Here is a 26,368-nt window from a genome sequence, read left to right as displayed (position 1 = left end):
ACTTACAAAGTACAGATGTGAGACATATTAGCTTTAGATACCAATTCTAAAATTAATACAGGACATTAATACTGAATATGTTATGCAATGATTAGAATGAGGTCAGTCAAGTGGAGGTCATAGGATATGAGCTCCCTAACTGGGGCTGTTAATCTGGTCCAATCTGGGAGTCCTGGCTGACAGCTATAGACAGGAGTGTCAGAGGTTCTGTCATTCTGAGAGCTGGCACCTGAGGAAGCTGGATCAGTGTCAAGGACTTTCATAGTGTAAATAAAGGACGACTTGATGCTGGGATACTGGCCTCTATGGTGTTTTTTTCATATTACTTATTACAGAATGAAAAGTATATGAGAAATGAATCAAAGTAAAATGTGTAAATAAATGTCAAATCATGAACTGGACTAGTTGATTAATTTGGAGGTTAATAATTATGAATGATGTTATTAACTGTTATGGTTGTAAGAAGCAAAAGATTTGTTTATTTAAATATCAAGTGGATAACAAAAACCTGAAGGCAGGGAGAATTCTACACAGGATAGTCCTCATGAATTTCAGCCTGGTAGCTGTTAGTAGGACATAAAGGCATAGAGAGAAACTTTACCCATTGTAACATAAATATCAGCACTTATGGATCTGCTGACATCGTTTGTTCTTTATTAAAGAGATTGCACTGTAGCTGATCAATTTACCTTCATAGTTGGAGAAAAGTAAAACGTAGAAAGATAGTTTCTGATAGTAATCAAATGGCATATTTTAATGCCCAGTTATATTTTTTCTGAGTACCACGGGCTACTGCGGATATTGGGTCTTATCTGAACTTGCCAGTATGTTCCATTTATGAATACATTTCCCCCACTTACCCATTCCTCCCAGCGTGCCATTTTTTCTGCTGCTTCCTCTGCTTCCCTTCGTTCTCGCTCTGCAATTTCAGCAGCCTCTCTGGCCAGGCGCTCATCTGCCTGTCTGCGTTGCAGTTCTTTCAGCTCCTCAGGTGTTGGCCCATAGTTCTTAGCAGATCCCACAATTTTAATAATATCATCAATGACTGGAGTGTTTTCAGCATCATTATCTTGAGAAACATCTGAAAGGGACAGTTACAGGCTGCACTTCAAGTTTTCTTGTACATTCACTGTAATCCTCAACACAGTTGGAAATTGCATTTCAAATGCATGTAGCTGGCCAAAATGACTTCAGCATTACATGTCTTTCCTTTATTTCATGTGTTACAATACAGGGTTAACTCCTCTGCTAATTTAACCCAACACACATAAAAGATTCAGCCCGTGCTATAATTTGTAAAAATTCGAGAGGTAAAGAACTATCCCAAAGGTTACTATTTAAAATAAAAGTTAACAACTTTAATTGATGAACACCTATTTACAAGTCATTTATCTAAACCTATCTTTTACCTTTCCTTCTACAATACTGGCTCAATAAAACCCCCGAGTAAGATTTACAGAAAAATTCTAATTTCATAACCAGCCAGCTGTTCTTTTCTTGGTATCTTCCTCTGTAAATTTGCTCTCCAGGTCAGTGTCGATCTTTGTTCCTGTGCAAACTCCTTCTCCAGGTACCTGTCAGAGAGTTCTTGCTAACATTGGTTGGTCTTTTAGAAGTTCTGCCCCAACTGTTCAATTTTTCCTGGCCTTATACGCCAAAGCATTGGATCGTTTCATTGGTTTTAATACTGTCAAAATATCAAATTCAAACTTGATTGGAGTTTAGTATCTTGGGGCATAATTTAAACTGATTGGCCAAATTTGAATTTGTTTTGTCTCAGAGCAACTCCTAGTTGCTGAACCAAATGTTACATTGTAAGTTCTCCAGCACTCTGTGTGCTTGCTAAGTGCTTCAACGCTCTTAAAGGTACATTACCCCTTACACCTTCATAACACATGTTCTTAATTACATGCCTTTAAACATTTGGCTGTTGGTATCATATCTGTATTCATAAACTTTATCACTTATTCATATTTTACCTATATTTTGTCAGTCCTATCAATAGACACCGCTACTGACCATAAAACTCAGGCTATTAATCTACATTTCTTTTTCTTTGTGACACTGATGAACCTTCTGTATACTTCTAGCAATTAAGTGTCTTATTTCAGATGTTTGGTACTCACTGGTTTATTTTAAACAGAGATCACACTCTAATTAGATACATCCTTTGTCATAGAAATCACTAGTTATAATTCTATCAGAGCTAAAAGTCAAACATATATTAAAATTGGCATTTATATTTAAGAAATAAATGCAAAAGCATCCAAGACTTTCCATACATATTGTATCTTTAGAGACAGGACTGAAGACAGCTGAGACACTTCTCCTTTGGGAGGGAGAGAAGGAAAATCAAAGAAAGTCCTCTCGAGTGACTGAATTTAAAAAATGCATTCATATAGTGTTCTTCACAACATCAGGACATGTGATTTCACTACTGATGAAGAACTTTATTTTTAGATTTGGATTCCCTACAGTGTGGAAACAAGCCCGTTGGCCCAATCAGCCCACACCGACCCTCCGAAGAGTAACCCACCAAGGCCTGTTTCTCTCTGACTAATGCACCTAACACTATGGACAATTTAGCATGGCCAATTCATCTGACCTGCACACCTTTGGACTGTGGGAAGAAACCAGAAAACCCATAGGAAACCCACGCAGACATGGGGAGAATGTGCAAACTCCATACAGTCACCCAAGGCTGGAATCGAACCTGGGACAATGGTGCTGTGAGGCAGCAGTGCTAGCTACCGTGCCGCCCAGATTGTTGATGTGCTTATCTACCTCTTTAAAATAACTCCCCCACTGCAGTTTGACTTGTTCAATTATTCATAGCACATATCATGATCTAATTGGATGGTGTAACAGGCTCAATGGTCCATAGCAGTTCCTATTTTCCTGTAAACCGTGAGCTTGGAAATTCCTTGTTAGTATACTAGTTATTATCCCCACTATCATGGAGGAGATTAGAGTTCAATCTACTGAAGGGGAGTGGCTGATCTTTGTGTGATGGACTGTTCGTAAATAAGGTTTTCTTTTTGGGTGCTTGTGGCACATCAGTAGAGTCCCTGAATCTGAGCAAGAGGTCTGAGCTCAAATCCCACCTTTTCCAGATGCATAATAACATCACTGAACAGGTAGATTAGAAAATATAAAATATTGCCTTGAATTTAAAATGAGTAATTCTAAGTGAGACCTTCCTGTGTGAATAAAAATACCTTTTGTTTTCTATAAAGTGCAAACTTTTCCTGATTATCATGCTAAAAGTTGAGAATGTGATGCTGGCAAAGCACAGCATGTCAGGCAGCATCTGTGGAGTAGGAGAATCGACATTTCAGGCATAATCCCTTCATTAGGAATAGGCTCAAATCCAAAACCTACCCACCACAAATCTAAAATCTCCAGAAACAGTTACTCCTACTCCTTGGATGCTGCCTGATCTGCTGTACTTTTCCAGCACCACACTCTCGACTCTGATCGCCAGCATCTGCAGTCCTCATTTTCTCTTAATCAAGTTAAAAATACAACAATGTTTTAAACAATTAACATCCACTCCTGGACTAGTACTGAAAAAGATGGGAAGTTAAATCATGCAAAATGTCAAATAACTAAGTCACAAGGCCAGCAAACCATGGGTCCCAGGTGTGACACAGAGCTGCAAGTTGGTTGGCAGGGAAGTCTTGATGGCTGGTAGCAGGAGAAGCTTGAAATAGATAGAAAAAATGGGCAGGGGGAAGAGCATAAGTGGAAGGACAAAATCTATGAGTGTAGAAGTGAGTGTTTTGTATGGGAAAAACATCAATGTTTGTTATCTCCCTTTAATACTTTGCAGGGCTTGTTTGTGTATGCGGAAATGTAGAGATCAGTAAAGTTTGTTATAGAAGACTTAGAGTCTAGAAAATGGGTAAGTTCGAGTAAAACAGACAACATATTTTATCTGGGACCACATCCTGAAGTCCTCAAGAGGGCTTATACTCAAAATGTTGAAATCTCCACCTCCACTTGTCCAGCTGCCCGGCTTGCTCTGTTCTTCCAGCCTCCTGCTTGTCTACCTTGGAATTCAACATCTGCAGTTTTTTTTAATCTCTAACCACATCACTCCAGGCTAAGACATTTTACTTGGTGGCTATATGGAGAACGATTAATATCAACCACAACTGAAGAGAAAATATTCTAATATTTCCTGTAAACGATATCATGATTTGGTTTATTCAACACATTGGTACCAAACACTGAAGGTAAAAAGAATACAAGGCAATACATTTTAAACATTTGTCTGTATCTTTGTCTTATGATTGCTCCACCAGAGGTGGCATCTAAATGAAAAGGAAGACAGGCAAGGCTATCTTCCTTTGTTTTTCCCCAATGTTTAATAATGCTAACTTTCAGCAATGGTTAAGTTTTAAAAAAAGGAAATGACATAGGGCAAACTTCTGGGCATTTACTCCCTGAATTTAGGCAATATCATGCTTCAAAGAAGACAAGGTAAAAACAATGACTGAAGATGCTGGAAACCGGATTCTAGATTAGAGTGGTGCTGGAAAAGCTCAGCAGTTCAGGCAGCATCCAAGGAGCAGGAAAATCAACGTTTCGGGCAAAAGCCCTTCATCAGGAATAGATGAAGGGCTTTTGCCCAAAACATCAATTTTCCTGCTCCTCAGGTGCTGCCTGAACTGCTATGCTTTCCCAGCACCATGCTAATTCAAAGAAGACAAGGCTATTCAAAACGTATCAGTAGATAGATTTAACAATGTCAATTCCACCTTCAATATTTGCAATGTCCTTAGTAACGTCAGACTGTAAAGGACTGGAAAATGCAGTTTTCTGAATACACCAGTCCTACACCCCAGTTTAATACAGCTCAATATACCCTCTGCAACACTAAGTTGGATGAATAGAATCTATTGGTTGTTTTCAGTTCAAGCTCATTGCCAAACACACGGCTGGCCAGAGGGATGAAGGCCAAGGCCCTGCAACCAGCCAAAAGGGCCAAACAAGTACTAGCCTGAGCAAATCTCAGAAGTGGCAGCAACAACCAGCAAGAAAAGGGAGCCACAGACTCCAGAAAGACACCATACAACACACACCAGGCAGCAGATATGGCCAGGAACAAGTGTTGGCTCCAGTAGGTGGCCCACAGTAGAAGCCTGGCAGCAATCTCCTCCACTTCCACTTTGGGCGGCACGGTGGCACAGTGGTTAGCATTGCTGCTTCACAGCGCCAGCGACCTGGGTTCAATTCCCGACTCAGGCAACTGACTGTGTGGAGTTTGCACGTTCTCCCCGTGTCTGCGTGGGTTTCCTCCGGGTGCTCCGGTTTCCTCCCACAGTCCAAAGATGTGCGGGTCAGGTGGGTTGGCCGTGATAAATTGTCCGTAGTGTTAGGTAAAGGGGTAAATGTAGGGGAATGGGTGGGTTGCGCTTCGGCAGGTCGGTGTGGACTGGTTGGGCCGAAGGGCCTGTTTCCACACTGTAAGTAATCTAATCTAATCTTTCAGAGAGCACACTACAGGAGGCACTATAAGTCGAATGCTCCTTTTTAAAAACATTTTGAAATGTATTTTATTTTAACAGTTATTTGATTTATCAATGGCAGAATTTAACGATTTAAAGTATAGAATTTCAACTTAGAAGGTTCACATATAACATGTTCGTTATTTTTATAATGAAGATCCTACAGAAACTAATGGGAATCAACGTCTTACTTAAAGTTGCAATTTTCAAAAATGTAACGCCAAATTTGTCTGAATGTACATTGCATGGCCTGCTCCTAATCATATACTTTATGTTAGTAACTTAATTGACATCTATCAAGCTTACCAATGTGCACAGGATGAATCTCAATCTCATCAAAATAATTAAGGAGTGTTTCGTCTTCTGTATTTTGTTCCCTGTACTGGGCAAGATGGCGCATGAACTTGTCTTGTGTATAGTGGGTTCCAACCACAAGGCTCTCTGGCAGGTTTAAAGCACGATTCTTCAGGAACTCATTGGAAGCTTCCAAAGAAAAGATGTATTCTGTGGAGAAAAATTATAGAAACTTGAATTATTGCCATAGAAATGATATGCGAAAGGTCAGAAGAATGGGAGTTTTTAAAATAAGTTACCAAGACAGCTTGAAGGAGGTATGGGTAATATTGAGGACAAAGAAATAGTCAGAGGTAGCCTTGTTGAAATTTAAGACTTCAGGAGGACAGAGAAGGTAAAGCTATTAGTGTTTAATTGGGTTTCAGAATTTCCATGTATGATAAAATTGAGTAATTGAGGTTTGCAGAGAAGTCAGAGAAGAAGGGATTGAGGTCTTCAGTGTAAGTGAATTCCACAAGGATGAGGAGTGAGTCATGACAGATTCAACTTTCAGTGATGTATAAATACTGTGGAGTTTTCACCTGTTACCTTTGAGGGTCATCAAATGTCCATTTAGGAGTTAAGATGATGTAATGAAATGCACTATGGGATAGATTATACAGATGGAGAGGGTACGTTTGATAGTCTAAATGACCTTGGCTCCCTTAACTTTATTAATTTGGATCAGCAACAGATAAGGGTCTATAACTGAAGATTATAGTTTATGCAGGTACTTGAAGGTTAGTAACAAAGAATAAAATATGACAAATATTATTGACATAGCTTTATAAAATCCTAAATGCAATGAATTATTACGAACCTGGAGTAATTACTTTGTCATATTGAGGTGATTTATTCAAGGTAGTTTCTTCTTCCTCATCTTCTTCAACTGTATTATAAGACAAGACACATAAGGGTTAATTTAGACACTGGCAAATGCTAAAAGGCTTAGTAATGTCTGTGCTGCAGAGATACTGAAATACTATTACACACCTCTGGGTTTCTTTTTAACTACCCCAAATCATCCATATTATAAAGTAAAAGAACAATTGACGAGCATGACCCACCAGGAGCAGTGTTGGGTAAAAGAGAGGGAAGATCCAAGGAGTAGGGGAATCGATGTTTTGGGCAAAAGCTCTTCATCAGGAATGAGGCTGAACTGAGGGGTGGTGGAGGGAGGGGGTGAAGAGATAAATGGGAGGGGTGGGGCTGGGGAAAGGTAGCTGAGAGTGTGATAGATAGATGGGGGGGTTAATGGTGATAGGTTGGAGAGGATAGGTGGGAAGGAAGATGGACTGGTAGGACAGATCATGAGGGTGGTGCTGAGTTGGAAGGTTGGATCTCGGATAAGGTGGGAGTAGGGGAAGTGAGGAAACTGGTGGAATCCACTTTGATGCCATGTGGTTGGAGGGTACTGAGGCTGAAGATGAGACGTTCTTCCTCCAGGCGTCGGGTGGTTAGGGAGTGGCGATGGATGAGGCCCAGAACTTGCAAGTCCTTGGTGGAGTGGGAGGGGGAGTTGAAGTGTTCAGCCACAGGGCGGTGGTGTTCTCTGAAGCTTTCTGCAAGTAGGCGTCCTGCCTCTCCAATATAGAGAAGACTGCATCAGGAGCAACAGATACAGTAAATGACATGTGTGGAAATGCAGGTAAAACTCTGATGGATGTGGAAGACTCTTTTGGCGCCTTGGATGGAGGTGAGGCAGGGGGAGGTGCGGGCGCAGGTTTTACAATTCATGCGGTGGCAGGGGAAGGTGGGTTGGTGCTGACGGGGGGGGGGGGGGGGGCTGCGGTTTGGACCTGACAAGGGAGTCATGAAGTCTTCACGGAAAGTGGATGGGGTATGGAGGGGAATATATCTCTGCAGGTGGGGTCCAGTTGTAGGTGGCAGAAGTAGCGGAGGATGATGCAATGCAGACAGAGGTTGGTGGAGTGGAAGATGAAGAGCGGGGTGGGGGGAGGTGGTTCTGTCCTTGTTGCAGTTGGGGTGGATGTATGGGGTTCGAGGGCGGAGGTGTGGGAAGTGAATGAGATGTGCTGGAGGGCATCCTCAACCACTTGAGAGTGGAAACTGCATCTTTAAAGAGTTTATGCTCGAAATGTCGATTCTCTTGCTCCTTGACTGTTTTTCCAGGACCAGACCTTTTGACTCTGATCTCCAGCATCTGCAGACCTCACTTTCTCCTGAGTGCATAAACGATGCTTCTACTGCTGAACTGCTTTGTGGGAGCTCTGCAGTGTTCTCAGAACAATTTTCGAGTAATACAGTCATTGAGTCATATAGCATGGACCCTTGGTTGTCCATGCCAACCATGTTCCTAAATCAAACTAATTCCACTTGCCTGCATTTGACCCATTGCTGTCCAAAGCTTTCTCATTTGTATACTTTATCCAATTGTTTTTTAAATATCGTAACTGTACCTGCATCCACCACTTCCTCTGGCAGTTCATTTGACATACAAAGCACTGTCTGTGTAAAAAGGTTGCCCCTCATATCCTTTTTAAATCTTTCTCACTTAAAAAAAAGCCCCCTAGTTTTGAACTGCCACACTCGAGAGAAAAGACATTTGCTATTCACCTTATTAATTTTCAAGATTAATGGTGGTTAACCTCATAATGATGAGGCACATTCTTGAACATCACACTATGTGGCAATTAGCAGTGGAGGAGGTCAGTGTGGAGACAACTACAACTATTCTGGATAAGTCATTTCTGATTGACTTATCTGGCTGAGAAAGCAGTAAACACAACACCAGTTCCTCGGTTCTTGACATTTCCACAGTTCACCTTCATTGTGTTACTGACAATCACAATGGCTATAATGCAAAAATTAAAATCATCATCAAATAAATATTCCAAGTCAAATTAAGCATGTCATTTGCACCAACTAATCATCCATGCTTTCCTTCAGGGCCTATGTTCTTTATTCTTTCATGGGATGTGGATGGCACTGGCAAGACCAACATTCCTAATTGCTCTTGAATTGAGTGATTAACTTGGCCATTTCTGAAGACAGTCAAAAGCCAATTGCTGTGGGTTGGAATCACATGTAGGCCAGAACGAGTAAAATGGGCAGATTTCCAACTCTAAAAGGGATTAGTGAACCTGTCTTTTTAAAAACAGTAATCAATGATGTTTGATATAGTCACCAACCAAAGACTAGCTTTATATTCCAAAACAATTAACTGAATTCCAAGTTCACAAATTGCTATGATGGGTCCTGAACCCATTTATACTTACCGTATGTTTCTAGACAGAGCTGTCGTAGTGGTCACAGCATGGAAGGCTGCTGAATTTCATTGAGAAAGACGGCCCTGAAAAGCCATTTCTCATTCCCAGGCAGCTCTATTCCTAGAAACCCTGGCTTTGTATGTATCATCTTGGAATGGATACTAGCAGTCTGAATTGGTTGGCCAGCGGTGAAGAAGCAGTGTGGAAGGACAAATGTTGATATATTAAAGAGAGATATTGTTCTCCAATCGTTGTTGGAGAATCAACTATGGTGACATCACTGAGGCATCCAGATGCTGTGTGGCTTGCCCAGGTGATGCAATCATCAAACACATGCAGCATGGTTGGTTGTACTAATAGAAATGGTCATCTTTTCCACTAATCCAATCCTATAAAAGGCATTTCTGCAATGGGATCTGTGTGCTAAGACTTTGTTTGTGTAAATGCATATATCTATCCCCTTTTCCATTTGGAAGTTGGTTAATTTGTAAACAAACAGCATCAAAGTCTGAATCTTAAACAGGATAAAGGTGGTTAAATGCAAAATTACTGTTGTAGTTATTCAAGTGAAATTGATAGTTTTACTCACGATATACACATACAAATTTTAAAAGTAGGCAAGGATAAAAGATATTTATAAAGATGAAAGTAAGAAAATTCTCTATGATTATGGCAATAAATTTGGGTGATGTGATTGTGTTGGTTGAATAATTAATAGTATATACAAGCTGTGAAATGTGGGTATGAGATTTTCAGCAGTTCAAAGCATGTCACAGAACATAGAACACAAGAAGTCATTCAGCACCTCATGAGAGGTATGAATCTTAACAAGGATTGTTGGTATATGTGTGATGGGAGTGGGTCCATTGTATATGAAGCTACAGTTGGTAGGATGTGGTATTTGAGGACACATTCACTCACTCCTCATTGTATTTCTTGTCACACTACATTGAGGTCCTCAGAGAGTGATACCTGGCATTGGTTACTAGGGTTAGCTGGTCCCAATAACTTAGCAAAGTTCACCTGTAAAGCCTGCTGAACCTTTGTGGATTGATGACATCACTTCTTCCCACTACTTCCTATACCACAGCCTCCAGTGTAGCTTCAGAAGGACATGGAGCCTGTTCTCTGCTAATTGCATGTCGCATGATGTTCAGGGCTATGCCTCATCATGATGAGGTTATAGAGTCATAGAGATATACAGCATGGAAACAGACCCTTCGGTCCAACACGTCCATGCCGACCAGATATCCCAACCCAATCTAGTCCCACCTGCCAGCACTTGGCTCATATCCCTCCAAACTCTTCCTATTCATATGCCCATCCAAATGCCTCTTAACTGTTGCAATTGTACCAGCCTCCACCACATCCTCTGGCAGCTCATTCCATACACGTACCACCCTCTGCATGTCTAAGTTGCCCCTAGGTCTCTTTTATATATTTCCCCTCTCACCCTAAACCTACGCCTTCTAGTTCTGGACTCCCTGACCCCAGGGAAAAGACTTTGTCTATTTACCCTATCCATGCCTCTCATAATTTTGTAAACCTCTATAAGGTCACCCCTCAGCCTCCGACGGTCCAGGGAAAACAGCCCTAGCCTGTTCAGCCTCTACCTGTAGCTCAGATCCTCCAACACAAACAACATCCTTGTAAGTCATTTCTGAACCCTTTCAAGTTTCACAACATTTTTCCAATAGGAAGGAGACCAGAATTGCACGCAATATTCCAACAGTGGCCTAACCAATGTCCTGTACAGCTGCAACATGACCTCCCAACTCCTTTACTCAATACTCTGACCAATAAAGGAAAGCATACCAAACGCCATCTTCAGTATCCTATCTACCTGCGACTCTACTTTCAAGGAGCTATGAACCTGCACTCCAAGGTCTCTTTGTTCAGCAACACTCCCTAGGACGTTAGTAAGTGTATAAGTCCTGCTAAGATTTGCTTTCCCAAAATGCAGCACCTCGCATTTATCTGAATTAAATTTCCTCTGCCACTTCTCAGCCCATTGGCCCATCTGGTCCAGATCCTGTTGTAATCTGTGGTAACCCTCTTCACTGTCCACTACACCTCCACTTTTGGTATGTCATATGATTATTCAGTAGTCACCAAATCAAATTCACTTTTAGAATTCTTTCAACATCTTGCTTCAGTCAAAATGCACTTCTCTTTAAGTGGCTCAAAATGGTTTTAACTGACTTTATATTGCCACCACCAGAAGCAACATTTGCAGCATAATCTCACTTCAGGATACCCATAACCATTTTTAAAATCGTGGCACAAGTTTCTCTGTTGTTTCTCATTTATCTGAGTCTAATTCTTTGTGTTTAATCCTTACCATTAGATGGCTTTGTTTTCTAAATATTTGTGTTGGTTTTTCATTCATTCTGTCACTTTTTCTCTCTCCTATTCTCTGTAATAGTCCCTCATTATCATCCCCTGTCTCTGTGTGCCTCACACATAATTTTTCCTCAACTATTTCAATATTTTTAAAGGCCAAGCCATACAGCAAAATAGTGTGAATGAGGGTCAGGGTCATTCGCTTGATCTAGAATATGCTGCACTGAACAACAAGATTCACATTGTTATTTTCTAGGGATCTGTTTCCCCTTTGTTTATTTTTCTGCAATAGACAGAAATAGAAATAGAAAGAATTAGAAAGTTGGGGAATTGAGAAAGAGAATAGATACTGAGATGAAGGCTGCAAAACGGAAAAGGGGCATACGGATGATGTTCATGTCTGTTGCCTCCAAAATTGGCAACTTTTAAACATCATGCTACTTTTTATTTAGCTTAGCTTATGGAATGTGGGCAACACTGACTAGGCTAGCATTTATTAAGCATCTTTAATTGCTCTTGAGAAGATGCTATTGAACCACTTTCTTGAGCCACATTGCAATCCCAGTAGTTCAGGTATTGTTAGGGAGTTTTAAGTTTTGATTCAGCATCAATGAAGGAACACGGAGATAATTCCATGTCAGGGTGGTATGTGAGTTGAAGGGGAACTCAAAGAGAGTGATGTTCTCATGTGTCTGCTACTTTTGTCTTTCTAGTGAGAGATGTTGTAATTTTGAAAGGTGTTGTTAAAGAAACCTTTGTGTATTACTGCAGTGCATCCCTCCATCATTATGCATTACTGATGGAGGGAGTGTACATTTCTGCAACTGGTTGGGATGCTAATCAAGTGGGATACTTTGTCCTGGAAGGTGTTGAACATCTTGAGTGTTACAGGAGTTGCACCGCTCTAGGCAAGCGGCAAATTTTCCATCAACTCACTGAAAAATAGCAATGGAAGGGATATGATTTTGTTTATTAAAATATTAACAAAAAGGTATTCTCACAGGATATTCCTTAGTTTGCACAACATATAAGTATCTCTGCCTTACTCTAATCAACATCAATATACTCCTTTGGGCTGAAAGGCGAAGTTGCACTGGGGAGAGATTGAGTGAATCCTTAGAAGAGTATAAAGATGGTAGGAGTATACTTAAGAGGGAAATCAGGAGGACAAAAATGATATATGAGATAGCTTTGGCAAATAGGGTTAAGGAGAATCCAAAGAGTTTTTACAAATGCATCAAGGACAAAACGGTAACTAGGGAGCAAATAGTGCCCCTCAAAGATCAGCAATGCAGCCTTTGTGTGGAGCCACAGGAGATGGGGGAGATACTAAACAAGTATTTTGCATCAGTGCCTACTGTGGAGGAGGACATGGGAGATATAGACTGTAGGGAAATAAATGGTGACATCTTGAAAAATGTCCATATTACAGAGGAGGAAGTGCTGGATGTCTTGAAATGCATAAAGGTGGATAAATCCCCAGGACCTGATCAGGTGTCCCCTAGAACTCTGTGGGAAGCTAGGGAATTGATTGCCGGGCCCCTTGCTGAGATATTTGTATCATTGATAGTCAAAGGTGAGGTACCGGAAGACTGGAGGTTGGCAAACATCGTACCACCATTTAAGAAAGGTGGTAAGGTCAAGCCAGGGAACTATAGACCGACGAATCTGATGTCAGTGATGGGCAAGTTGTTGGAAGGAATCCTTAAGGACAGGATTTACATGTATTTGGAAAGGCAAGAATTGATTAGGGATAGTCAAAATGGTTTTGTGTGTGGAAAATCATGTCCCACCAACTTGAGTGGTTTTTTTTGAAGAAGTAACCAAGAGGATTGATGCGGGCAGAGTGGTAGACGTGATCTATGTGGACTTCAGTAATGCGTTCAACAGGTTCGCAAGGTTAGATCCCATGGAATGCACGAAGAACTAGCCATTTGGATACAGAACTGGCTCAAAGGTAGAAGGCAGAAGGTGGTGGTGGACAGTTGCTTTTCAGGCTGGCGGCCTGTGACCAGTGGAGTGCCACAAGGTTCAGTGCTGGGTCCACTACTTTTCGTCAACTAAATGATTTGGATGTGAACATAGGACGTATAGGTAGTAAGTTTGCAGATTACACCAAAGTTGGAAGTGTAGTGGAAAATAAAGAAGGTTACCTCACAGTACAACAGGATCTAGATCAAATGGGCCAATGGCTGAGGCGTGGCAAATGGAATTTAAGTTAGATAAATGTGAGATGCTGCGTTTTGGGAAAGCAAATCTTAGCAGGTCGATATGATAGTGAAGAAGGCATTTGGTATGCTTTCCTTTATTGATCAAAGTATTGAGCACAGGAGTTGGGAGGTCATATTATGACTGTACAGGACATTAGTTAGGCCACCTTTGGAATATTGCGTGTACTTCTTGTCTCCTCCCTGTCAGAAGGATGTTGTGAAACTTGAAAGGGTTCAGAAAAGATTTACAAGGATGTTGCCAAGGTTGGATGATTTGAGCTATAGGGGGAGGCTGAACAGGCTGGGGCTGTTTTCCCCGGAGTGTTGGAGGCTGAGGGTGATTTCATAGAGGTTTATAAAATCATGAGGGGCATGGATAGGATAAACAGATAAGGTCTTTCCCCTGGGATGGGGGACTCAAGAAGTAGAGACTATAGGTTTAGGGTGAGAGGGAAAAGCTATAAAAGAGATCTAAGGGGCAACTTTTTTACACAGAGGGTGGTGCGTGTGTGGAATGAGCTGCCAGAGGAAGTGATGAAGGCTGGTACAATTGCAACATTTAAAAGGTATCTGGAAGGGTATATGAATCGGAAAGGTTTAGAGGGATCTGGGCCAAGTACAGGCAAATGGGACTAAAATAGGTTGGGATATCTAGTTGGCATGGATGGGTTGGACTGAAGGGTCTGTTTCCGTGCTGTACATCTCTATGACTTTATAACTGCAATTCTATTATGAACTTATTTTAAAGTGCAATAGCTCACCACTGAAAAGTTCCTTGGTTTGTAAGTATGTCTTAGGATAGCCATCAAGAATAAAACCCTGGTTCTGGCAAGGCATCGATGACAACTTATCCTTCATAAACTTGATGACAAATCCATCATCCAAACGACCTGCAAAGTTGGCAATGAAACAGTCCATCAATTAGCATGCAGAGGGAAAAGTATCTATCATAAAAAACTAAAGGTTTTAGCAAAGCATATCAAATCCTAAGTTGCATGGAGATGTTGTGTACAAGGCAGTACATTTATGTTGAACCTTTATAAAGCCTGATTAGGCCAAACTTAACATATAACAAGGGAATTCAGTACAGACTTAGCAGAATGGATTCGTTGGACAGAGTTTAGCTACCAGGTTAGATTGGAGAAGCTGGATTGTTGTTCTTAGAATAAAAGAGTTTCAGAGAAGATTTGTGGAAAGTGTACTAGATATTGATTGATTTAATTGAATAAAGTAGGAAAGGAAAGCTATTCTCACTGACTGATAATGCTAAGACTAGGCAACAGAGGTTTTAGTTTTTGGGTAAGTTTTAGTTAAGGGATATAAGTGGGATTTGAGGAAGAACTTAAGATAGTGGCAGTGATAGGGGACTTGCTGCCTACAAAGGTGGCAGCAGCAGAATTTATGTAAAAATGAAATTGGGTTGACACTTGATAGTAATTCATTTGAAAAGCGAGAGGGATGGAGTCGGAAAACAGGACTGACTGAATTGTCAGCATAGATTTGATGGGCTGTGTAAGTGTGATGGACTGACACTTTAAGAGTTTGATTATGTGATGCAATGACATCATCAGCCATTTTGGGTGAGAGGCAATTTAGTCCAACCTTGCTACCTACAGAGCAAGCGTTTCCTTAATAGTGTTCCTGTTATTCAACATTTCACCATCCTGGTCCTTCTTGGAATGCAACAATTTGGTGTTAGTCAATGTTAATGAAATAGAAGGTCAGGAAAGAATCAATGAAAGGAACTATTGATTTGGAGCAGATAGTATGGTAAAGGATTTAATTGGGGGAGGGTGTTATTACAAAGCTATTAGGCAGGAACTGGCGCGCCTCGAATAGAAACAGATATTCTCAGGGAAATGCACAACAGAAATGTGGAGGTTGTTTCAGAAGCACCTGCTGATAGTGCTGGACAGATTTGTCCCATTGAGGCAAGGAAGGGATGGAAGGTTGAAAGAAGCATGGATGGCAAGGAATGTGGAATGTCTAGTCAAGAGGATGAAGAAAGCTTAATTAAGGTTGAGGAGGCAAGGATCAGACAGGGCTCTGGAGGGTTACAAGTTGGGCAGGAAGGAACTGAAGTATGGACTTAGGAGAATGAGAAGGGGCAATAAAAAAGCTTTAGCTTTTAGTGTAAGATTAAGGAAAACTCAAAAGCATTCTACACTTATGTGAAGACCAAGAGGATGGCCAGCATGAGGGTAGGGCCAATCAGAGATAGTGGAGGGAATGTGCCTGGAGTTGGAGGAAGTAGGGGAGGTCGTTAATGAATACTTTGCTTCAGTATTCACTACTGAGAGGGACATTGACTTTTTTTAGGATAGCATGAAACAGACCGATATGCTTGAATGGATTAATGTTAAGAAGGAGGATGTGCTGAAAATTTTCAAAATTATGAGGACAGATAAATCCCCTGGGCCAGATATGTTATTCCCTATTTTACTACAAAGTGAGGGACGAGATTGCTGCACCTTTGGCGATGATCTTTGCATCCTCACTGTCCACTGGATTACTGCCAGATGATTGGGGGTTGGCAAATATTAATCCCTTGTTCAAAAAAGGGAATAGGGATAATCCTAGGAATTACAGACCAGTTAGTCTCATTTCTGTTGTGGATAAAGTACTAGAGAGAATTCTGAGAAAGAGGATTTATGATTAATTGGAAAACCATAGTTTGGTTACAGGTAGTCAGCATGCCTTTGTGAGGGGCAAGTCATACCTCACAAACCTTGCTGAAACCTTTGAAGATGTGACAAGAAACATTGATGAAACTGGAGCAGTGGATGTGGTGTACATGGATTTTAGCAAGGCATTTGATAAGATTCCCCATGGTAGACTTATTCACAAAGTAAGGAGATATGGGATACAGGGAAATCTCACTGTCTGAATACAGAAATGGCTGGCCCATAGAAGACAGAAGATGGTGGTAGATGGAAAGCATTCAGCCTGGAGCTTGGTGACCAGTGGTGTTCTACAGGGATTGGTTTGGGGACCTCTGCTCTTTGTGATTTTCATAAGTGACTTGGATAAAGAAGTGGAAAGGTGGGTTAGTAAGTTTGCCAGTGACACGAAGGTTGGTGGAGTGGTAGATAGTGTGGAGGGCTGTTGTAGGCTGCAACTGGACATTAACAGGATGTAGAACTGGGCAGATGGAGCTCAACCTGGAAAGGTCACTCACTTTGGAAGGTCAAATTTGAATGGCAGAATACAGGGTTAAAGGCAGGATTCTTGGCAGTGTGGAGGAACAGAGGGATTTTGGGGTCCATGTCCACAGATCTCTCAAAGTTGCTACCCAAGTTGATAGGGTTGTCAAGCAGGCGTATGGTGTGTTGATTTCTATTGGCAGGGGGATTGAGTTTAAGAGCTGCGATGTTATGCTGCAACAGTATGGAGCCCTGGTTAGACCACACTGGTCACCTCATTATAGGATGGATGTGGAAGCTTTAGAGAGGGTGCAGAGGAGATTTACCATGATGCTGCCTCGACTGGAGGACATGTCTTCTGAAGAAAGGTTGAGGGAGCTAGGGTTTTTCTCATTGGAGCAAAAAAGAATGAGAGGTGACTTAATAGAGGTGTACAAGATGATGAGAGGCATAGATAGAGTGGATAGCACAGACTTTTTGCCAATTAGTGGAAACTGCTATCACAAAGAGACATAATTTTAAGGTAATTAGAGGAAGGTTTAGGGGAGATATCAGAGGTAGGTTCTTTACTCATAGAGTGGTGGGTGCGTGGAATGCACTGCCTGCACTGGGAGTAGAGTCAGAGACATGGAAGATAGTACAATGAAGGGTATGTAGGTTAATCTGATCTTAGAGTAGGAGAAAAGGTTGGCACAACATTAACAGTTGAAGGGCCTGTACTGTGGTGCATTGTTCTATGATCTATGTTCAGTGTAATGAGAGGGAGCTAGTCATTTCACCTACATGCCATATTTGGACATACAACTTAAGGCAACATTTAAAACATTCTGCAACTCTAAGCTCTTTTTGTTAACAGGTTAAATAAATGCAAAATAAATATTGATTACCCCCATTCTGCTCCATATTGTCTCTGACTTGGTCGAGGAGGTCCTGGGCATCTTTGACACCTGTGTCATCACCTTCTTCCTCAGCTTCTTCAGCTTCTTCAATTTCAGGCTGTGTACTTTTTAATTCCTAAAACCATTGACTAAATTTTAAACAAAGCTTTGAACTTTTTTTAAAAATAAAAGCACTCTCAGCTCATTTCCAAATGGCAAAAACAAGGTGGACATCAGCCACTGCTAGTCTGTGTTCACGTTCTCAGTCGAGTTGGAAGGAAGTATGTCTCAATTGGTTTTAGTGCCTCTCGAATAAGGAATATGAGATCAACCCCAATTTGCAGATTGATTGCTATCCAGTAAACTCCCCTTCAGGTAAGAACATAGTATGCATGGATGTCAGCGGGTAGCAGGACAGTAATCAATGGTTAAATAGCTAACTGCTGACTGTGACTAGGTTTCCACATAAGGAATAGCCAATTGATGGATCCCCTGGCACCATGGAGTAGTGTAAGTCACCCTATCTCAGGGGAAAAAAAAACTTGCAATGAAAAAAATGCAAGAGCAATTGTATACTTATGACATGACCATAAGACCATAAAAAATAGGAGTAGGAGAAGGTTGTTTGGCCTCTTGAGCCTGCTCCGTTATTTGATAAAATCTGACATTTCTCACATCCTCTTTCCCCCACTTTCCCCATACCCATTGATTCTCCTACTAATCATAAGCCTAGAGGACAGAAGAAAAAATCTCTTGGCATTGATTTAACTCTCCAGTGACAAGTAACTGAAGAAATATAATAGCAATTCTCCTTTGAGTTCTCTGCCCAAAGACAAATTTGCTGCAATGTCCACTGTGAATTGGTCTCAAATCTACTCCAGCGAGAACAGGGATTGAATCCTATTTTGTTGGCTCCAATCTGATCCACATCAGATGGAGCTATGGACACTGATGGTGGAAGTACTCATTTCTTTCCATGACATGACTGACCAGGAATCTCTCGCATACTTATAACCTGTCTTGGAAAGATTCACAAATTGACACTAAACCTTTCAGCTACATTATGAATGCATCAAGTCCTGGGGTAGCATTTCAACACAGAATTTCTAATTGAGAGGCAGGAATTCTACACAGTGCACCATAACACCTCCTCCTCATAATAGTGACCCTCACATGCAAAGATCAGCTATTAGGAAGGATGAAGAAGTTTAAGCTTTGTACTTGAAAAAGTTGGCAATTAAAGCTTTTTTTATTCATTTATGGGGCATGGGCATTGCTGGCTGGCCAGCATTTATTCCAGTCCCTTGTTGCCCTTGAAAAGGTGGTGATGAGCTACCACCTTCTCAAGAACATTGAGATTGTTTTACATACAATCTAAAATGAAAGTACTGGAGGGATGTGTTTGGTTGGGGAAAGTGATCTTTTCTCATTCTTGACATTTTCTATGTCTTGCTGAAGTGAACATACCAGATTTGCAATAGCTTCTTCAATGACATCTTTTATTTTGATATGGTGTAGCTTGTAGTGTTTAGCCAGCTTCTCTGCTATTGAGGTTTTCCCTACTGCAGGAGGTCCCAGAATTGCGATTTTTAGTGGCTGTGAAAAATAAATTGCAAAAACCCGTTGACTACTTTGGCTTAAAATCAGAAAATCTTACAAGAGTTCCAGAAAGTAACAAAGAATTCTTAAACAGTAAGGTAGAAAATAAACACAGAGAGGTATGCAGTTCAATATTCCTTTTTTGCTAATTTAGCACAATGTGGAGATGCGGGTATTGGACTGGGGTGGATAAGGTCAGAAGTTAGTGACTTGACCTGACAAAGGGGAAGCACTATAAAAGCGCGTGATTTCAAATAAATCAAGTCATGTGACTTCTAAGCTAACTTAGCAAAGAGATTCCACATTTAATTCCCACTGTATTTTGGGAGGGTGAATGAAGGGCTGAGAATTTTAACTGCTGGGGTTCATTAACATGTTGCCAGTCTGCATCTCACCAATGCGGAAAGACAAGAAGTGGACATTGGCTACTAGCACAGAAGGAATGGGAAAATTACAAAAGGGTTTCAGGAAGGGAAGATGGGAGGGAAAGATGGAGAGTGGTAAGGGCAGAGATTGAGCAGGGGAAGTCTTGTATTTCCTCGTGGGGCCCAGAAGACCACACCTGCTTGGTATTTGTGAGTATTTAGTAATGAAGCAGAGGTGCGAAGACAATCTACTTTAAACATTCAGGTGAAGAAAATAGCATAGTGACAATGTTACTGTAGTAATCCAATGAAACGGGTTCAAAATCCAATGACAGTCATTGGTGGAATATACACTCAACTAATAAAAACCTGGAATATAAAACTCAACTTATTAATAGTCACCGATGAACCTAGTGGCAAAAAAATTATTTTGGATCGCTAATGCCCACAGGAAAGGAAATCTGATAGTCCTCTCCCAGACTGGCTGACTCATGACTCCAGGCCCACAACAATGACTGAGTGCTTAATTGTACTCAGCAATGGCCCAGCAACCCAGTCAGAGTTACAGAGTCATAGAGATGAACAGCACGGAAACAGACCTTTCAGTCCAACTTGTCCAGGCCAACCAGCTATCCGAAACTAATCTAGTCTCATTTGCCAGAACTTGGCCCATATCCCTTTATTCACATACCCATCCAGATGCCTTTTAAATGTTGCAATTGTACCAGCCTCCACCACTTCATCTGACAGTTCATTCTATACACGCACCACTCTCTGCATGAAAAGGTTGCCCCTAAGGTCCCTTTTAAATCTTTCCCCTCTCACCCCAAACTTATGCCCTCTCATTCTGGAATGCCCCACCCCAGGGAAAAGACCTTGTCTATTTATCCTATTCATGCTCCACATGATCTTATAAACCTCAATAAGATCACCCCTCAGCCTCCAATGTTCCAGGGAAAGCAGCCACGGCCCATTCAGCCTCTATATAACTCAATCCCCCCCAACATCCTTGTAAACCTTTTCTGAACCTTTTCAAGTTTCATAATACCCTTTTGACAGGAAGGAGACCAGAATTCCACACACTATTCCGAAAGTGGCCTAACTGATGTCCTGTACAGCCGCAATATGACCTCCCAACTCTTATAGTCAATACTCTGACCAATAAAGGAAAATATACCAAATGCCACCTTCGCTATCCTATCCACCTGTGACTCCATTTTCAAGGAACTATGAACCTGCACTCTAAGGTGTCTTTCTTCAGCAACACTTCCTAGGACCTTACCATTACGTGTTTAAGTTCTGCCCTGATTTGCCTTTTCAAAATGCAACACCTCATATTTAACCAAATTAAACTCGATCTGCCATTCCTTGGCCCATTGGCCCATCTGATCAAAACCTCGTTGTACTCTGAGATAACCTTCACTTTCCACTATATTCCAATTTTGGTGTCTTCAGCAAACTTATCCCCTATCCATCCAAATCATTTATATAAATGACGAAAAGCAGTGGACCCAGCACCAATTCTTGTGGCACACTATTGGTCACAGGCCTCCAGTCTGAAAGGCCACCCTCCACCCCGATCCTCTGTCTTCTACCTTCGAGCCAGCTCTGTACCAAATAGAACATAGAACATAGAACTGTACTGACAGTACAGGCCCTTCAGCCCTCGATGTTGTGCCGGCCTTCTATCCTACTTTAAGATCAGATTAACCCACATACCCTTCATTGTATTGACTTCCATATGCCTATCCAAGAGTTGCTTAAATGTCCCTAAAGTGTCTGACTCTACTACCACTGCTGGTCATGCATTCCACGCACCCATCACTCTCTGAGTAAAGAACCTAGCTCTGATATCTCCCGTAAACCTTCTTCCAATTACCTTAAAAACCGTCCTGGGAAAAATCTATGGCTATCCACTCTATCTATGCCTCACAACATCTTGTATACCTTTATCAAGTCACCTCTCATCCTTCTTTGCTCCAATGAGAAAAACCTTAGCTCCCTCAACCGTTCTGATAAGACATACCCTCCAGTCTAGGCAAATCTCCTTTGCACTTTCTCTAAAGCTTCCACATCCTTCCTATAATGAGGTGACCAGAAATGAACACAATAGTCCAAGTGTGGTCTAACCAGGGCTCTATAGAGCTGCAGCATAACCTTGCAGCTCTTAAACTCAATTCCCCTATTAATGAAAGCCAACACTTGATACACCTTCTTAACAATTCTATCAACATGGGTAGCAACTTTGAGAGATCTATGCACATGTTCCTCCACACTGCCAAGAATTCTGCCTCTAATCCTGTATTCTGCATTCAAATTCGACCTTCCAAAGTAAATGACTTCACACTTTTCCAGGTTGAACTCCATTTGCCACTAAACAGCCCAGTTCTGCATTCTGTCAATGTCCCGTTGCAAGCTAAAACAGCCCTACACACTATCTACCACTCCAGCAACCTTCGTGTCATCAGCAAGCTTACTAACCCACCCTTCCACTTCCTCATCCAAGTCATTTACGAAAATCACAAAGAGCAGAGGTCCCAGAACCAATTCCTGTGGAACACCACTGGTCACCAAGCTCCAGGCTGAATATTTTCCATCTACTACCACCCTCTGTCTTCTATGTGTCTTCTATGGGCCAGCCACTTCGGTATCCTGACAGACAGGTTTCCCTGTATCCCATATCTCCTTATTTTCTGAATGAGCCTACCATCGGCAAACTTTTCAAATGCCTTGCTAAAATCCATGTACACCACATCTACTGCTCTACCTTCATCAATGTCTTTTGTCACATCTTCAAAGGATTCAACAAGGTTTGTGAGGTATGACTTGCCCCTCACAAAGCTATGCTGACTATCTCTAATCAAGCTATGGTTTTCCAAGTAATCAAATCCAACCTCTCTGAATCCTCATACGTAAGACTGACTGGTCTGTAATTCCCAGGATTATCCCTATTCCCTTTCTTGAACAAGGAAATAACATTCGCCACCCTCCAATCATCTGACATTATTCCAGTGGACAGTGAGGATACAAAGATCATCGCCAAACATGCAGCAATCTCTTCCCTCACTTCTTGTAGTAATCTAGGAATAACATGTCTGGCCTAGGGGATTTATCTGTCCTCATAATTTTCAAAATTTTCAGCATATCCTACTTCTTAACATCAACCCAATCAAGCATATCAATCTGTTTCATGCTATCCTCAAAAACGTCAAGGTCCCACTCAGTAGTGAATTCTGAAGCAAAGTATTCATTAACGACCTCCCCTACTTCCACCAACTCCAGGCACATTCCCTCCACTATCTCTGATTGGCCCTACCCTCATGCTGGCCATCCTTTTGGTCTTCACATAAGTGTAGAATGTCTTCAAGTTTTCCTTAATCTTACACTAAAAGCTAAAGCTTTTTTATTGCTCCTTCTCATTCTCCTAAGTGCATACTTCAGTTCCTTTTTGCCTACCTTGTAACCCTCCAGAGTCCTGTCTGATCCTTGCCTCCTCAACCTTAATTAAACTTCCTTCATCCTCTTGACTAGATGTTCCACATTCCTTGTTACCCACGGTTCTTTCAACCTTCCATCCCTTCCTTGCCTCAGCGGCACAAACCTGTCCAGCGCTATCAGCAGGTGCTTCCTAAACAACCGCCACATTCCTGTTGTGCATTTCCCTGAGAACATCTGTTTCTATTTGAGACGTGCCAGTTCCTGCCTAATAGCTTTGTAATTGTCCCTCCCCCAATTAAATATTTCCCATACCATCTGCTCCTATCCCTCTCCATGAGTATAGTAAAGGTCGTGAAGTTGAGATAACTATCACCAAAATGATCTCCCACTGAGAGATCTGACAGCTCCCATGTTGCCAAGCACCAAATCCAATAAGGCCTCACCTCTAGTCGGCCTAGCTATATATTGCATCAGGAACCCTTCATGGACACACCTAACAAAAACTGCTTCATCAAAACTATTTGAACTAAGGAGGTTCCAATCAATATTAGGGAAGTTAAAGTCACCCATGACACAACCCTGTTACTTCTGTACCTTGCAAAAATCTGCCTCCCAATCTGCTCCTCCGTGTCTTTGTTGCTTGGGGGCCTGTAGAAAAATTGGGTGGCAACACGCCATCTGGGTGTCTCGCTGACGACCACAAATGTCCTGTCTGTTCCTCTCATGATGGCTAGTTCTTCCTGTATTCATGTGATTTAACTGTGCTGACCAGTCTATCATGAGGAACCCACTTGATTGAGTTTTTTGAAGAAATAATGAAGAGGATTGATGATGGTAGAGCAGTAGACGTGATGCATATGGACTTCAGTATGGCATTCAACAAGGTTCCTCATGATAGATTCTGAAATAGTGGTACCACATGGGCTAACCTCCTGTCTTCCGGCACCTCACCTGTGACTATTGATACAAATAACTCAGCAAGGAGCCCGGCAATCACTTCCCTAGCTTCCCACAGAGTTCTAGGTTACACCTGATCAGGTCCAAGGCTTTTATCCACCTTTATGTGTTTTAAGACTTCTAGAAGTCTCTCCTCTGTAATATGGACATTTTTGAAGATGACACCATCTATTTCCCTACATTCTATATCTTCCATGTCCTTCTCCACAATCAACACTGATGCAAAAATACTCATTTCATATATGCTCCATCTCCTCTACATCGGCTGCCTTGCTGACCGTTGAGGGGCTTTATTATCTCCCTATTTACTCTTTTGTCCTTAATGTATTTATAAAATCCCTTTGGCTTCTCCTTTCCATATTTGCCAAAGCTATGTCATGTCCCATTTTTGCCCTCCTGATTTCCCTCTTCTGTGCACTCCTACTGCTTTTATACTCTTCTAAGGATTCACTTGATCTCTGCTGTCTATATTTGACATATGCTTCCTTCTTTTTCTTAACCAAACCCTCAATTTCACTAGTCATCCAGCATTCTCTACAGCCTCGCCTTTCACCCGAATAGGAATATACTCTCTTTGGACTCACGTTATCTCATTTTTGAAGGCTTCCCATTGTCCAGCCGTCCCTTCACCTGAAAACATATGCCCCCAGTCAACTTTTGAAAGTTCTTGCCAACTACCGTTAAAGTTGGATTTCCTCCAATTTAGAACTTCAACTGTTAGATCTGGTCTATCCTTTTCCATCACTGTTTTAAAACTAATAGAATTATGGTCACTGGCCCCAAAGTGCTTCCCCACTGACACCTCAGCCACCTGCCCTGCCTTATTTCTCAAGAGGAGGTCAAGTTTTGCACCTTCTCTGGTAGATACATCCACATATTGAATCAAAACATTTTCTTGTACACACCTAACAAATTCCTCTCCATCTAAACCCTTAACACTATGACAGTCCCAGTCTATGTTTGGAAAGTTAAAATCCCTTACCCTAACCACCCTAAAGATAACTGAGAACTCCTTACAAATTTGTTTCTCAATTTCCCACTGACTATTGGGAGGTCTATAGTACAATCCCAATAAGGTAATCATCCCTTTCTCATTTGTCAGTTCCACACAAATAACTTCTTGAGATGTATTCCCAGTAATATCCTCCCTAAGTATATATGTAATATTATCCCTCATCATAAACACCACTGCCCCTTCTCTCCTGTCCCCCTTTCTATCCTTGCTATGGCATCTATGCTCTGGAAATTAAGCAACCAGGCCTGTCCATCACTGAGCAACATCTCTGTAATTGCTTAGAAATCCCAGTCCCATGTTCTTAATCATGCCCTAAATGGATCTGCCTTCCCTGTTAGGCCTCTTGCGTTGAAATAAATGCAGTTTAATTTATCAGTCCTACATCATTCTCTGCTTTGTTCCAGCCTGCCTGATTGTTTGACTTGCTCTTTTTCACAACCGTACCAATTTCAGACTGATCTCTTTCCTCACTATCCCCCGGGTCCTCCCCCTCCTCCCCAACCTCCATTCCCGCCTCCCCAAACTTACTAGTTTAAGCAGCTCTAGCAAATCTCCCTGCCAGTATATTAGTCCCCCAGCAATTCATGTGCAATCTGTCCTTCTTATACAGGCCACTTCTACCCCAAAAGAGATTCCAATGATCCAAAAATGTGAACTTTTGTCCCTTCCACCAGTTCCTCAGCCATGCATTCATGTGCTCAATCCTCGTATTCCACTTCAAGAGCAACAAAGGCTGGCTTTGCCAGCTCTTCACATTCCATTAGAGAATAAAGGAAAACAGTTAGTACCCACAAAATTCAAACAAGGTTAAGGAGAAATAGAATGACAGAATTACTACACTGTGGAAGCAGGCCACTTGGCCCATCAAGTCCACACTGAACCTCCGAAGAGAATCCCACCCAGGCCCAGCACCTCCATCCTATCCCTATAATCCTGCATTCCTCATGGATAATCCACCTAGCTTGCATATCTCTGAACACTACGGACAATTTTGCATGGCTAATCCATGAAACCTGCACAACTTTGGACTGTTGGAATTACTTTGAAGCCAGAACTGTGTGTGTGCAGTTTTGAACATCTCTGATCCAGGTCTCACTTATGAAGAAAGATCATTTGGATGAGGGAAGCAAACAGTATTCCAGCATGATTCAAGGCTCTTTTTAACTGGTTGGGAGAAAATATGATGGAGAAGAGACAACAATAGAGATGAACTTTATATTCCTCTAGCTTTCTTCAAGCTGGGCAAAGTATCGATAAATTCTCACTGTCAAATGCAGGGATGGAATGAATGGTCCAAAGGACAGTAAGAACATAGAACATAGAAAATTACAGTGCAGTACAGGC

At 41.5% G+C, this 26,368-nt stretch overlaps 1 protein-coding gene across 4 annotated transcripts in view; it reads right to left on the bottom strand.

Annotated features, from left to right (window-relative positions):
• Positions 1-26,368, bottom strand: part of ak7b (adenylate kinase 7b) — an 87,887-nt gene that overhangs the window by 3,300 nt on the left and 58,219 nt on the right. For 2 of the 4 annotated variants that reach the window (XM_060828576.1, XM_060828578.1), the window contains 6 exons: positions 19,118-19,246; positions 17,660-17,786; positions 14,391-14,519; positions 6,667-6,735; positions 5,820-6,017; positions 861-1,081 (listed from right to left, as the gene is read on the bottom strand). In XM_060828576.1, the coding sequence (XP_060684559.1) occupies positions 861-1,081; positions 5,820-6,017; positions 6,667-6,735; positions 14,391-14,519; positions 17,660-17,786; positions 19,118-19,246 (873 nt within the window). The remainder of the gene's footprint in view (positions 1-860; positions 1,082-5,819; positions 6,018-6,666; positions 6,736-14,390; positions 14,520-17,659; positions 17,787-19,117; positions 19,247-26,368) is intronic. The other 2 variants (XM_060828577.1, XM_060828579.1) reach the window with 2 other exon arrangements.

The sequence above is a fragment of the Hemiscyllium ocellatum genome, chromosome 8, assembly GCF_020745735.1.
Source record: "Hemiscyllium ocellatum isolate sHemOce1 chromosome 8, sHemOce1.pat.X.cur, whole genome shotgun sequence".
Lineage (NCBI taxonomy): Eukaryota > Metazoa > Chordata > Chondrichthyes > Orectolobiformes > Hemiscylliidae > Hemiscyllium > Hemiscyllium ocellatum.
This window is presented reverse-complemented; position numbering and strand designations above follow the sequence as displayed.